The sequence below is a fragment of the Eptesicus fuscus genome, chromosome 9 (assembly GCF_027574615.1).
Source record: "Eptesicus fuscus isolate TK198812 chromosome 9, DD_ASM_mEF_20220401, whole genome shotgun sequence".
NCBI classification, from domain to species: Eukaryota; Metazoa; Chordata; class Mammalia; order Chiroptera; family Vespertilionidae; genus Eptesicus; species Eptesicus fuscus.
In genome coordinates this window covers 101,834,345-101,849,850 of record NC_072481.1, presented here as the reverse complement: position 1 = coordinate 101,849,850, position 15,506 = coordinate 101,834,345, and the positions used below count along the sequence as shown (strand labels likewise).

The window sequence follows — 15,506 nt, the reverse complement described above, 5'->3', positions numbered from 1 at the left end:
TCCGACCTGGTGAGAAGTCTTGGGGGTAAACTGTTTATTAATACGTTCGGCCGAATTTTATATTTCTTTTCCGATCACACTGTCCTCATTGAGATTCATAAAACGTAACTAGGGTTAAGAGAAATGCAGGCACTGCCTCAAGGATCTTCAGAGGGAGACCCTAAAAATTAAGGGCCGGGGTCACGCTAAGAGCGGTGTCCTCCGGAGAACCCGGCTGCGGTGCACCGGGCTCCACCGGTCCTGCTCACCTGCACGCGCCTGCGGTCCACAGAGCCGCCTCCCGGAGCGCCCCCCCCAAAGCTCACACGCCGCCTGACGTCACGGCGTCGGGGCGGGGCCAGCGGCGGGGCCGCCGCCTCCGGGCGCGCGCAGGGGCGGGGCGGGGCGGGGCGGGCCGGCGGGCGGCCTCTCGGGCGGGCGCGCCGGGCGCTGAGGTGCTGGTGTTTGTGGCGCCCGCGGGCCGGCGGCTGAGGCGGAGGCTGGCGGTCGGGATGCCCGGGCTGCCCGCCGCCCCCGAGCAGGGGCGCCCGGAGCCGAGCGCGCCGCGCCCGCACACGGGCTTCGTGCTGGGGCTGGACGTGGGCAGCTCGGTGATCCGCTGCCACGTCTATGACCGCGCAGGGCGGGTCCGTGGCTCCAGCGCCCAGAAGGTGACGGGGCGTGGGCGTCGGGCCGTGGTCGGGGTGGCGAAGGCGAGCGGGCGGGTGCGTCTTTTCCTGCCGTCGGGGGCCGCCTGCAGCCCGGCCCTCGGTCCCGCGGCGCGCGGGGCGGCTGTGCAGTCCCTCCGGGCCGGCTGCAGCCCGCGCGCCCTTCCCGCCCCTCCGCGGCCAGGGCGGCAGCCTTGGCGACTGGCGCCTCGCACCGCTCGCGGGTCCCGGCACCTGGCTGGGCGTTCGCCGCTCCGGCCTTACCTGGGTGTGACTGCAGGGGCTGCAGGGGCTGCAGGGCCTGACCTGGGTGGGGCTGCAGGGGCTGCAGGGCCTTACCTGGGTGGGACTGCAGGGGCTGCAGGGCCTTACCTGGGTGGGACTGCAGGGGCTGCAGGGCCTTACCTGGGTGGGGCTGCAGGGCCTTACCTGGGTGGGGCTGCAGGGCCTTACCTGGGTGGGACTGCAGGGGCTGCAGGGCCTTACCTGGGTGGGACTGCAGGGCCTGACCTGGGTGGGGCTGCAGGGCCTTACCTGGGTGGGGCTGCAGGGCCTTACCTGGGTGCGACTGCAGGGGCTGCAGGGCCTTACCTGGGTGCGACTGCAGGGGCTGCAGGGCCTTACCTGGGTGCGACTGCAGGGGCTGCAGGGCCTGACCTGGGTGGGACTGCAGGGGCTGCAGGGCCTTACCTGGGTGCGACTGCAGGGGCTGCAGGGCCTTACCTGGGTGGGGCTGCAGGGCCTTACCTGGGTGCGACTGCAGGGGCTGCAGGGCCTTACCTGGGTGCGACTGCAGGGGCTGCAGGGCCTTACCTGGGTGCAACTGCAGGGCCTGACCTGGGTGGGACTGCAGGGGCTGCAGGGGCTGCAGGGCCTTACCTGGGTGGGACTGCAGGGCCTGACCTGGGTGGGACTGCAGGGCCTTACCTGGGTGGGGCTGCAGGGCCTTACCTGGGTGGGGCTGCAGGGCCTGACCTGGGTGGGGCTGCAGGGCCTTACCTGGGTGGGGCTGCAGGGCCTGACCTGGGTGGGGCTGCAGGGCCTGACCTGGGTGGGGCTGCAGGGCCTTACCTGGGTGGGGCTGCAGGGCCTTACCTGGGTGGGGCTGCAGGGCCTGACCTGGGTGGGGCTGCAGGGCCTTACCTGGGTGGGACTGCAGGGGCTGCAGGGCCTGACCTGGGTGGGACTGCAGGGGCTGCAGGGCCTTACCTGGGTGGGACTGCAGGGCCTGACCTGGGTGGGACTGCAGGGGCTGCAGGGCCTGACCTGGGTGGGACTGCAGGGGCTGCAGGGCCTGACCTGGGTGGGGCTGCAGGGGCTGCAGGGGCTGCAGGGGCTGCAGGGCCGCGGTCTTCGTGAAGGGATCTTTGTCACTGGGTTTTTTCTGCACTTCCTTGATAATACTCCAGCCTCATCTTCGTTTATATTTTAAATTTTCAAATGTTGATAGAATTTAACTTTATTGTTCGTTCTAACGTCTTCATTAACTACTTCTCAAAGTGCTGGTTCCTCACATGACCATCTGATTTCCATGGATATGGGAGGTATTGGACAACTTTTGAAGGTTGTTTTGTCATTACTTTTCTCCTTTCTGTTTTTGAGAATTCATGAAAATAATCTTTTCCGGTTTGAGAAACCTGCCAAGTCCTTCGTTAACCCTCAGTATAGCCGCCGGCAGGCAGGTGCTCTTTGCCCTCATTTTGATGGAGTGCAGGTTTCTGCACTATTACCGCTTCCGGAGAATAACGTCGATTGGATTTGGTGTTCTTATTTGCTCGTCTTTCCCATACCAACATCTCTTTATGTTAGCAGTTGGGACTGGAACCATCAATCCCTAAACCACCCTATCAGCATTGCACTCCCCGTTTGCTCCGTTCCCACCCTTCTTCCTACTCGTTAGACCTGTTTTTCACCCTCAGCTGTTGCCTAGGAGCAGGGCTCCCCAAATGACTACTTTGGGCACTTGTTTTGAAGAAACAGCGATTTCCATTCTGGTTCGGGGACCAGGACAGGGAGTTGGGGCGACAGCAACTCTTTGGTCCCTCCTCTGGCTACGGGTGCAGGAACACGGGGCCCCCGCCTCCCCCAGGCCTGCACCAACCGGAAAGGTGGGTGGAAGGCTGCACTGCCTCCAGTAACCGTGCTCCATGTCTCTGTGTCAGCCTGGAGCTTACAGTGACACTTCCAACAGTCTCCCTTCAAATTCCAGACAGAGTACTTTTGTTTTAAGCAATGATTTTTTTAAAAAGAAATTGAAGTATTTGGAACCAAAGGGAGACAGAAATTGCTAGGAGATACAAAGTTTCACAGTTGCTATATTATTTGGGGCAAATCATTAGTTTTTTAGAAATAAGGAAAGAATCTTAAAGGATGAATCAAGATTGCTGTGGATAGCAGGAGACTAGAATGGTTTGCTCAGACTCTAAACTGGGGGGAAGGTATCTGGAAAGATACAGGAGTAAATAAAAATACAAAAAGTCCCTACCTCACAGGAGAAAGCACTGTCTCAGAGTTTATAGCAATGCCTCTCAAACTGTAGCAGGATTTTACAACAGTGCTTCTTAAGTGTGGTTCTTATGCTGCTGGGGTTGAGATAAAGAAACTAAGATTTAGAAAAGTGTGAGGCAGTTTTGCAGACTAATTTTATGATTATTGACCTTAATAAAACATTTGGGATTTTATTTTATATGTTGTTTTTTTCTAGAAAGTTGTTTTGTGTCTTTAAAAACTTAAAAAAATTAATTACAGTTGACATTCAATATTATATTAGTTTCAGGTATAAAACTAGTGGTTAGACATTTATATAACTTACGAAGTGATTACCTTGATAAGTCTAGTACTCACCTGACACCATAGATAGTTATTAGAGTATTATTGACTATATTCCCAATGCTGTACTTTATATCCCCATGACCATTTTGTAACTGCCAATTTGTACTTCTTAATCCCTTCACCTCTTTCATCCAGTCCCCCAAATCCCCTCTCACCTGGCAACCATCATTTCTTCTTTGTATCAATGAATTTGTTTCTATTAGTTCATTTATTTTGCTTTTTAGATTCCACATGTAGGTAAAATCATATGGTATTTCTCTTTCTCTTCTGTCTGACTTACTTCACTTGGCATAAAACCCTCCATGCTGTCACAAATGGTAAGAGTTCGTTCTTTTCTATGGCTGAGTAATATTCCATTGTATATATGTACCACAGCTTTTTTATCTATTCGTCTATTGATGGGCACTTGGGTTGCTTCCATATCTTGGTTGTAAACAATGCTGCAATGAACATAGGAATTAATAAATATTTTCAAATTAATGTTTGGATTTTTTTTGTATAAACACTCAGAAGTGGGATTGTTGGGTCTTATGGTAGTTCTATTTTTAATTTTTTGGCTATTACTCCATACTGTTTTTCATCGTGCTTGCACAGATTTGCAGTCTCCACATCCTTGCCAACACTGGTTGTTGATTTCTTGATGATACCCATTCTCACAGGTGTGAGGTGATATCTCATTGTGGTTTTAATTTGCATTTCTCTGATGACTAGTGGCATTAAGCATTTTCTTAAATATCTCTTAAATATGTCTCTTTGGAGAAGTGTCTATTCAGGTTCTCTGCCAATTTTTTAATGGGATTGTTTTTCTTTTTGGTATTAAGTTATATGAGTTCCTTATATATTTTGGATGTTAACTCCTATTATTGGCAAATATCTTCTCTCATTTAGTAGGTTCTTGTTTTGTTGATAATTTCCTTCCCTTTGTAAAGACTCTTTAGTTTGATGTAGTTCCATTTATTTAATTTTTATTTTGTTTCCCTTTCCCGAGGAAACATATTTTAAAAATATCACTGGGAAAAATGTCAGAGAGTTTATTGCTTATAGTTTCTTCTAGGAGTTTATGGTTTCAGTTCTTACATTTAAGTCTTCAGTCCATTTTGAGTTATTCTTGTATATGCTGTAAGAAAGTGGTGTAGTTTCAGTATTTTGCATGCATTTGTACAGTGTTCTTAACACCATTTATTGAAGAGACTGTCTTTATCCCATTGTATATTCTTGTCTCGTTTGTCATACATTAATTTACTATATAGGCCTGAGTTTATATCTGGGCTATCCATTTTGTTCCATTGACCTATGTGTCTGTTTTTATGCCAGTACCATGCTGTTTTGATAACTATAGCCTTGTAATGTAGTTTGATATTAGGTAGCATGGTATCTCCAATTTTGTTCTTTCTCAAGATTGTTTTGGATATTTAGGGTCTTTTACAGTTCCATATAAACTTTAGGATTTGTTTTAGATCTATGAAAACTGCCATTGCTATTTTGATAGGAATTGCGTTGAATCTATAGATTACTTTGGGTTGTGTGGACATTTTAATTATATTCTTCTTATCCAAGAACATGGTATATGCTTCCACTTATTTGTCTCTTTCTCAATTTCTTTCTTCAGTATCTTACTATTTTCCAAGTACATGTCTCTTACCTCCAGGGTTAGATATATTCCTATGTATTTTATTTTTGGATGTGATGGTAAATGGGTTTTCTTAGTTTTTCTCTTTTTGATAGTTCATTATCTATGTATATAAAACCCTAATATGCAAATAGACCAAATGGTGGAACAACTGAACAACCAAACAACCGAACAACCTTTTGCTATGACGTGCGCTGACCACCAGGGGGCGTGCATGGAACATGGCGGGAGTCGGCAGCAGGTGACAGCGTGGAACATGGTGGGCATCGGTTACAGCGGGATGGTGGAGCAGGTGAGCAGGGGCGCCAGACCAAGCTGGGGCGCTGGTTGCTGTCATGGGGGCGAGCCTCTGGTGGTTACTGAAAATTCTTTGCTCCCGTGTGCCGCGGTCTGGCTGGGCGCTCGCACCTGCTGCTCACCCTGAGCTGCCGCTCGCACCCACTTTTGGCACCGGCCCCGATCGCTCAGCACTGTCAGCGGGTGCGAGCAGCGGCTGCCGGCCCCGATCGCCCCTCAGGGCTTCTCCACCTCCCCCTGCTCCTGAGGGGCGAGTGGGCCTCTCACACCTGCTGCCGGCAACGGCCCCGCTCGCACCTGCAGCCAGCGCTGGAGCCACCGCCTGCACCTGCTACTGGTGCCGGCCCTAATCACTCCGCGTTGTCAGCAGGTGCGAGCAGGGCTGGCGCGGGAGTGAGGCTGCCAGCAGACAAGGCTGTGGCGGGAGGGGCCGGGTGGGGGTTGTGGAGGATGGGCCGAGACCTGACCCTGTGCTCACCACAGCCTCACGGCCCACAGTTCCTTTCAAGGTGCACAAATTTATTCACGGCCCCTAGTTGGTGTATAAAAATGCAATCAATTTCTGAATATTTATTTTGTATCCTGCTACTTTACTGTATTCATTAACTAGTTCTAATAATTTTTTTAGGTTTCTGTATAGTATCATGTTATCTGCAAATAATGACAGTTTTACTTCTTCCTTTCCAATTTGGATGCTTTTTATTTCTTTTGTCTGATTACTATGGCTAGGGCTTTTAATACTATGTTGAATAGAAGTAACATCTTCGTCTTGTTTCTGATCTTAAGAAGAATGATTTTAGCTTTTCACTATTGGGTATGTGGTTCGGGTTTGCCATATATGGCCTTTATTATGTTGAGGTATGTTTCTCCTGTCCCCACTTTTTTGAGAATTCTTATTATACATGGATGATGGCTTTGTCAAATGCTTTTCTGCATCTATTGATATGATGAATGATTTTTACCCTCCATTTTGTTTATGTGGTGTATCATGTTAAGTGACTCATGGATAATGAACCAGCCTTGCATCCCAGGAACAAATCCCACTTGATCATAGTGTATGATCTTTTAAAAGTATTGCTGAATCTGGCTTGCTAATATTTTGTTGAGGATTTTTGAATCTGTATTCATCAGTGATATTGACCTATAATTTTCTTTTTTGTGTGTAGTTTTCGTTTAGTTTTGCAATCAAGGTAATACTGGCCTCATAAAATGATCTTGGGAGCCTTCCTGTCTCTTCAATTTTTTGGAATAGTTTGTGTAAAATTCACATGTGAAGCCATCCAGTCCAGAATTTTTATTTTTTGAGAGTTTTTAATTGTTAATTCATTTTCATTAGTAGTTATCATTAGTAGACACGTTCAGATTTTCTGGTTCTTCTTTCTTTTTTGTTAATCTTTACCAAAGGTATTTTTTCCATTGATTTTTTAGAGAGAGTGGAAGGGAGGGGGAGAGACACAGAGAGAAAAACATCTCTGTGAAAGAGACGTAAGGATTGGTTGCTCCCCATACATGCCCAGACCAGGGCCCGGGATTGAACCTGCTACTGAGGTATGTGCACTTGACTGGAATCGGACCCTGGACCCTTCAGTCCAAGGGCCGGTGCTCTATCCACTGAGCCAAACTGGCTAAGGCTGCTGGTTCTTCTTGGCTCAGTCTTAGAAAATTAGATGTTTCTAGGAATTTATCCAAAATTTTCAGATTGTCCAGTATGTTGGCATATAATTGTAGCATTTTCTTATAATTCTTTGTATTTCTGTGATATCAGTTATTACTTTGACTCTTTTGTTTCTGATTTTATTTGGGTCCTCTCTCTTTGGTTCTTGAGGAGTCAAGCTAAAGCTGCATCAAGTTTGTTTATCTTGTCAAAGAGCTAGCTCTTGGTTTCATTGATCTTTTGTACGTTTTTTTTTAGTTTCTGTGTCATTTATTTCCACTCTGATCTTTATTATTTTATTGCTTGTGTGTAGTCTGTGCTTTGTTTGTTCTTTTTAGGTGTCGGGTTAAATTGTTTATTAGATATCCTATATAATAAAAGCATAATAACCAAATCGACTGAATGGTGGAACAACAGGTCGGTGGGGGTGGGGCTGGCGAGCAGGTGGGGCCAGGCCAGCCAAGGCATGTGCCAGCAGGCAGAGGGAGGAGATGGGGGAAGGGGAGGTGGCAGCGACCAGTGGCGGTGGTGGGGTGATCGGGAGGGGACAGGGCCGGCCATTCACCAGCTGGTGCCGTCCCCTGATCGGCACACCCGGTAGCCTCCCGCTGAGGGAGGGAGGCTGGTGGCAATGGCAGGGAGATGGGGGGTGGGGCCAGCTGCTCCCCGGCCAGTGCTGTCCCCCAATTGGCCTGCCCGGTCACCTCCCACAAAGGGAGGCCACCGGCGGGGCAATGGGGGGCGTGGGTGGCCGCTCACTGCTGGCACTGTCCCTGATCAGCCCACTTGTCCCCTCGGAGAGCAGGCCTAAGCCATCAGTCGGACATCCCCTGAGGACTCCCAGACTATGAGAGGGTGCAGGCCAGGCTGAGGGACCCCCACCCCCCAAGTGCACGAATTTTCATGCACCGGGCCTCTAGTTTTAATAATATTTTGCTTCTTGAGGTAGGTCTGTCATGCTATGAACTTCCTTCCTTCTCAGGACTGCTTTCACTGTGTCACATAGATTTTGGGTTGTTGTATATTCATTTTCATTTGTTTCCAGGTAATTTTTTATTTCGCCCTTGATTTCATTGGTAACCCATTCATTGTTTAATAACATGCTATTTAGCCTCCATGTGTTTGAATGTTTTTGAGTGTTTTTATTACAGTTGATTTCTAGTTTCATGCATTGTGATTCAAGAAGATGCTTGATGTATTTCAATCTTGAATTTGTTAAGACTTATTTTGTGTACTAATATGTGGTCTATCTTTGAGAATGTTCCATATGCACTTGAGATGAATGTATACTAGGTGTACTGGTTAATATTGGCGGATTTTGTAATCAAAGAAAACACGATAATTTCAAGAGAAACATCAAAAGTGCTTTATTCAAAGTAATGTTCCTCACTAGTTATACATTTACCCATCTTTCAGGTAATTTGGGGATACCGTCCCAATAGAACTTTTCTTATTTTGAGGCAAACCATTCAGAGACACAATTTTTCACTTCTTTGTATGTTTTGAAGTGCTGCTCAGAAAGTGCGTGTGCCATCAATCAGAACAAGTGGTAATCTGAAGGAGCAAGGTCTGGTGAATACGGTGGGTGGGTTAATACTTCCCAGGCAAGATCTTTTAATGTGTCTTTAACTGGTTTTGAAGTGTGTGGTGGTGCATTATCATGAAGCGAAATTACTTTGCCGTGTCTTCTGGAACATTCTGGTCATGTTACTATCAAAGCGTGGTTAAAATTATTTGTTGTCGGTAATGATCAGTATTAATGGTTTCACCTGGTTTTAGAAGCTCATAATCCACCACACCTTCCTGATCCCACCAAACGCAGAGCATTGTCTTCCCAAAGTGATTTGGCCTTGCAGTCGATGTTGATGGTTGACCTGGATCAACCCATGACTTTGTGCCTTTGGGATTCTCAAAATAAATCCACTTTTCATCACCAGTCACAGTTTGATGCAAAAAAGACTTTCTTTCATGCCCTTGAAGCAACATTTTACTGATGACTTTTCAGTTTTCCATTTGTCTTTCGTTCAAGTTGATGTGGCACCCATTTTCCTTCCTTTAAAACCTTTCCCATTGCTTGTAAATTATCGGAAATTGTTTGCTGAGCAATGTTTAATCTTTCTGCAAGTTGTTTTTGAGTTTGACAAGCATCTTCATCCAATAATGCTTGTAATTGTGGGTCTTCAAATGTTTTCGGTTGACCTGGACATTCCTTGTCTTTCATATCGAAATCATCACTTTTAAAGCGTTTAAACCAGCGTTCACAAGTATCTAGAGAATGGAGCATGTTCACCATAAGCTTCACGAAGTATACGATAACTTTCAGCAGCACTTTTCTTCAAAATAAAATAATGAATTAAAACTTCGCGCAAATGCTCTTTTTCTTTGGCACGAAATTTGACATTTTTAAGCGAAAAAATATGATGTTAACACCTTCACACAATTTTAACATATGAAGTTTTGAAGCTTGCTGTCAAAACAACAAAATAGCATACATATCAAATCGTACATATATCAACATACGTGTAACTCCATCTATTGAAAAAAATCTGCATTATTAACTGGTACACCTAGTATGATGCTGCTTTGGGGTGAAATGTTATGTAAATATCAGTCAAATTCATCTGATCTAATGTGTCATTTAAGGTCATTTTTTTTTTTTTGTCTGGAATATCTATCCAGTGATGTCAGTGGGATGTTAAAGTTCCTTACTATGACAGTATTGCTGTCTATCTCTCCCTTCAAGTCCACCAAGAGTTTTAAAAGAACATATTTAGGTACTCCTATATTGGGTGCATATATGTTTACCAGGGTTATGTTGTCTTTTTGGATCGACCCCTTTAATAATATGCAGAGTCCTCCTTGTCTCTTGCTGTGGCCTGTTTTGAAGTCTGTTGTGTCAGATAGGGGTATTGCTACCCCAGGTTTTTTGTTTGTTTGTTTTTTCCCATTTGCATGGAATATTTTTTCCATCCCTTCAGTTTGAGCTTGTGTCATTTTTTTTTTTCCTGAGGTGGATCTCTTGTAGACAGAATATATATGGGCCATATTTGCTTATTCATTCAGCTACCCTATATGCCTTTTTATTAGATAATTTAATCCTTTTATGTTAAAGGTTATTATTGATAGGTAGTTATTTATTGCCATTTTTATTGCGATGTAGCTTGGTGTAAGCCTCTTTGGATCTTTCTTGTTTGGGACTCTTTATGCTTGCTGGACATGTTTATCTATTTCCTTTGTCAGGTTAGGGAAATTATAAATCATTATTTCTTCAACTAGGTTTTCAATTATTTTCTCGCTCTCTTCTCCTTTTGGTACCCCTATGATGTGAGTGTTGTTATGCTTAATGTTGTCCCAGAAGTCCATTAAGTACCATCATTAAAATTTTTTTTCTTTTTGCTGTTCTGATTGGTTGTTTTTGCTACCCTGTCTTCAAAATCGCTGATTGGATACTCTGCTTCTTCTAAGCTGCTGTTGAACCCATCTAATATATGCTTCATTTAAATTATTGTATTCTTCATTTCTGACTGGTTCACTTATATGGTTTCTGTCACTGTGTAAGGTCTCACTGAGTTCATCTATTCGTAAATTCATTGAGCATCCTTTTAACCACTGTTTTGAACTGTCTGGTAGATTTCTTGCCTCTATTTCATTTTGTTCTTTTTCTGGAGTTTTATCCTGTTCTTTCATTTGGGACGTGCTTTTTGTCTCCTCATTTTGACGGCCTCATTCTGTTTCTACATATTACGTAGATCTACGTCTCCAGTTTTGGAAGGGTGGCCTTATGCAGTAGGTTTCTTGTGGGGCACAGTGGTACAGCTTCCTTGTTCATCTAAGCTGGGAACTCTAGGTGTGTTACTTGGGTTGTTTGCATGGGCCCTCCTGTTGTAGCTGAGCCTTGATTGCTGTTGTCACACCAGTGTGTGGGATTGACCCTCAGGCTGACTGGCTTTGAGGACTGACCATGTTGTTGGGGGCTGTACCCACAGAGGTGAAGTTGCTTTAGCAGGATCCTGTTGTCTGTTGAGTCCCCCCTCTGGTTTTGTTGTTTGTGGAGCTAATTGAGTGATAATCTGATGTAGTCTGAAGCCAGCCATCAGATGTGTTGGTTCTGGGTCCTCTTGAGAGTTGGTCTGGTCTGGTGCATTCCAAGTTCTTCTGCTGCCTGTGCCTAGCAGGGGTCCACCTTGTAGGAGATACAGATTGATTTGCTGTTGGTGACTACTTGTGCTGGGCTTGCAGGCACCTGGGAGGGGCTATGCTGCAAACTAAGGCCAGCTGACACTAATGCCAAGCTTGAGGCCATATAGCAAGAGGTATATGGCACACTGAGTCCATTAGCTTCTTTGGGGTCTGTGGACCTTTGAGAGATTTTAGCCCTTTGTATGCCATAAGTGTCTATAGACTCAAGTGGTGGATCCCCACACGCCACGTGCGTCTGTAGCTGCAAACCTCACATATCAACTCAGGTCACCCAATTTTAAAATCAGACTTGTTAGTGACATGCCTGGGTTTGAAAAGAAAATTATGGTAAATTAAATTCATAAATATTCCAGGACAATGGAAGAAATTTCAATATTGATTTATAGGGCTGCCACTCAGATGCGCGAGAGAGATAAACACTGCGATACTTGAGATTTTTTTGTTCATTGTGACACTTAAGATTTGTTTGTGTTATCATGAGTTTCACGCCTAAAATGGTAAACATGTGTGCATTCTTCATTATTTTTTTACAGATTTCGTCTTTGGAGCATCAACAAAATTTAGTGTTTTTGAGGCTTTTTTTGTTGACAGTTTATTTTTATTTCATGCTTGCTTTTGTTGATATTTCCGTAGAATAGAACATTTTCATTATTTTATTATTGAGTTTATCATTGTAATTTATTATACTGTGCAAATAAAATTCAATCCCCATAAATGGCATCAGATGAAGAAATAATCGAACCAAGCGCCTCACAAGAAGAAGATGACATCCTTTATTCAACTTCTGAGTCATATGATTTTTTAAATTAAATTAAAAATATCGTGGCATGTGGGGATGGTTTTTGTTTTGGATATGTGGCAGTTAACTGGTTAGGAATATCCGCAGCTTGTTCCAAGATCAGCTGCTTGTGAGGAGCAACCCCTGAAAGCAGTTAGGGTTGGTGTATAATTTGGGTGGGTGGGGTCTCAGGGAATCACCAGGGTAGGGCAAACTGTTAGCCAAGTTGATGACAGTTTGCCCTACCCTGGTACCTGCCTGTGCCTGCAGGCTAGGCAGTGGGAGGGCTCAACAAAGGAACAGTGGTACCTACCAGCACTTTTATCTGGCATGGAGCTACTCCTCTAGCCCTTACCCTAAAGCTAGACAATTCAATTCCTCCCCATATATCCCTGATGCTTTTTGAGCTGCTGTCTCTTCCCAGAGCTTAGGGCAAGTGTTTGATAGTGAGTCTGTGCTTGGGCTATTTAAGAGGACGAGAGTCTACTGCAGCCCTGGTCTGATCCAAATGGAATCTCCATTGATTTTCACAACCAAATGTTGTGGGGACTCCTCTTCCCAGAACTCGTGTCCTGGTGTGGCCCAGGACCCCTTGTTCTTCAGGGGTGACCTACACAGCTGATATATCCATTCTGATTTTAAACCGCCACACCATAGAAAAGACTAGCTCCTTTCTTGTTTCTCTCCCTCCTATCAGTCTGGACATGGCTTCTTTGTATCCTTAGTTATAGTTCTGTTCAACTAGTCTTCAGGTGGTTCTCAAGGGTGGTGGTTCTATAATTTAGTTTTGTAATTTTGTTATGGTCATGGGAGAAGGTGAGCACATTTACCTACTCTGATATCGTGATCAAATATTTATTGTTGCTTAAAACTGCTGGAATACAATGGATTGGAAATTAGAAAGAAAGAACACAGACAACAACTGGTCCCTCAGATAGTTTGAGTTATTAGGGAAAGAGGGTCTTGTTAGCCTACATTGCTGCTTAGCATCTGGTTTATTACATCATGATTACAGAATAAATGATTGAATTGCATTTGGTCAAATTAATTAGAAATTCCATTTGCTTAAGTGGGACTCTATTGATTAGACATAGAACTTGTGTTTATTTTCTTAATCAAAATTGCACCTCTGCTAATACTGTGATAGAAAGCATCCTATGTAATAAAGAGGTAATATGCAAATTGACCATCACACCCTCATAAGATGGCAGCCTATGGGAGGGGCCGGCTGCTCCCTGCACCTGCCCCTGGAGTCCCCTCAGCGCCGCTGGGGGTCTCGGGTCCTCCTGCACCCCCACTGACTGAGGCTCAGTCAAGCAGGACTGGCTGAGACGCAGGCAAGCCTTGGATGGTGGCTGCCCAACTGCCCAGGGCCGGCGAGACTCAGGTAACCAGGGTCGGCCGAGGCTTGCGTTGCCGGCAGTGACAGCAGCAGAGGTGTGATGGGGGTGTTGCCTTCCCCTGATCGCCAGGTTGCCTCCTGCCCCTGAGGGCTCCCGGGCTGTGAGAGGGGGCAGGCCAGGCTGAGGGACCCCCCACCTCCAGTGCATGAATTTTCATGCACTGGGCCTCTAATATATAATAAAACCCCCAAACTTCTTACTATGGTATTTGATTGATATTGCAAATAAATAGCTTTTAATATATATATTGATTTTTTACAGAGAGGAAGGGAGAGGGATAGAGAGTTAGAAACATCGATGAGAGAGAAACATCGATCAGCTGCCTCCTGCACACCCCCTACTGGAGATGTGCCCGCAACCAAGGTACATGCCCTTGACTGGAATTGAACCCAGGACCCTTCAGTCCGAAGGCCGATGCTCTATCCACTGAGCCAAACCCGTTTTGGCAAATAGCCTTTTTTTTTTTTTTTTTTTAAAGAGAAAGAACAACTGAAAAATATCACCATTTAGAGACAGGAACAAAATAGGCTGTGTTGGTGTTTTAGTTAAAATTGAAATCCCAAAACATGAACTCTTACATTAGCAGGCTAGTACTAGGCCTCTGAGAATACTTCAATTTTGTTTCTTTTGGCATTCACTTTTTAATAGCAGAGGTACATTTTTAGTCTTTTTTCTATAATTTGTATTTTAAAAAACTTTTCATGATTTCTGGCCACTATGGTAGAGTAGGTAAACATGGCACTCACCTCCCACAACCACATTAAAATTACAACTAAACTACAGAACAACCAGCTGAAATTGAGCTGAATGGAAGTCCTATTACTAAGGAATTAAAGAAGAAGTCCCATCAAGACAGGTAGGAGGGGTGGAAACATGGAATAGACTGGTCGCACACCCACATCCTATATAATAAAGAGGTAATATGCAAATTGACCATCACTCCAACACACAAGATGGCCACCCCCATGTGGACACAAGATGGCCAGCAGGGGAGGGCAGTTGTGGGCAATCAGGCCAGTAGGGGAGGGCAGTTGGGGGGGGAACAGGCCTGCAAGGGAGGACAGTTTGGGGGATCAGCCTTCAGGGGAGGGCAGTTGGGGGCGACCAGGCCGGCAAAGGAGGGTGGTTATTGGTGATTGGGCCTGCAAGGGAGGGCATTTCGGGGTGACCAGGCCTGCAGGGGAGGGCAGTTAGGGGCAATCGAGCTGGTAAGGGAGCAGCTAGGCATCGTTCAGGCTGGCAGGGGAGTGGTTAGGGGGTGAACAGGCTGGCAGGCAGAAGTGGTTAGGGGCAATCAGGCAGGCAGGCAGGTGAGTGGTTGGGAGCCAGCAGTCCTGGATTGTGAGAGGGGTCCCAGATTGGAGAGGGTGCAGGCTGGGCTGAGGGACACACCCCCCTATGAATTTCGTGGACCGGGCCTCTAGATTGGCAGATATAAATCCAGAGGGATGTCTCAGCTGTGGAGGTACCCTCCTGAGTAGTAATGGGTCTCAGCCTCACACCAGGCCCCCCAGCCCAGGATTACAGTGCTGGGAAGAGAAGTCACCTTAATTTCTGGCTATAAAAACCAGCAGGTGTTGAGGCTGAGATACACTTCAGGCTGCTGGAGTCCCAGGCCTTTCCTCTTAAAGGGCACACACACAGACTAACTGGGATTCACTTCTTCTGTGCTCCAAAAATGGGGGCAGCAGCTTGAAAGGTACCAGAGATATACAGGGAGGAACTTAATCGTTCCACATCAGGGAGAGAGCTGGGGCAGGACAGCTTTCTCCCAGACAGAAGGGCTGGCAGAAGCCATTGTACCTTGTCAGATCTCCCACAGAGGTGTCAGGCAGGCACCATGTCTGAGACTTCACCAACCTGGATCACACTATTTGCCCTATCTTGGCCCTGCCCCACCTAACCTGTTCGAAGTGGCTTTTCCATAGGAATAGCATGTCTTGATTCATGCTTCAGAGTTTCCTAAAATGTCTCAAACAAGCAGCATCGGCCCCATGGAGCTCTGTACCTCTTGCAAAGTGGCCCCAGTCTTGACACCAGTAGCAGCTGCCCTTGGTTCACAGCT

The 15,506-nt window shown here is 46.1% G+C and overlaps 1 protein-coding gene across 3 annotated transcripts in view; it reads left to right on the top strand.

Moving 5' to 3' along the window:
* The first annotated feature begins 403 nt into the window (after window positions 1-403).
* GK5 (glycerol kinase 5) overlaps window positions 404-15,506 on the top strand; it is a 164,455-nt gene continuing 149,352 nt past the window's right edge. The window contains exon 1 of one of the 3 annotated variants that reach the window (XM_054721620.1): window positions 404-650. In XM_054721620.1, the coding sequence (XP_054577595.1) occupies window positions 492-650 (159 nt within the window). In that variant the 5' untranslated portion in view covers window positions 404-491. The remainder of the gene's footprint in view (window positions 651-15,506) is intronic. The other 2 variants (XM_054721622.1, XM_054721621.1) reach the window with 2 other exon arrangements.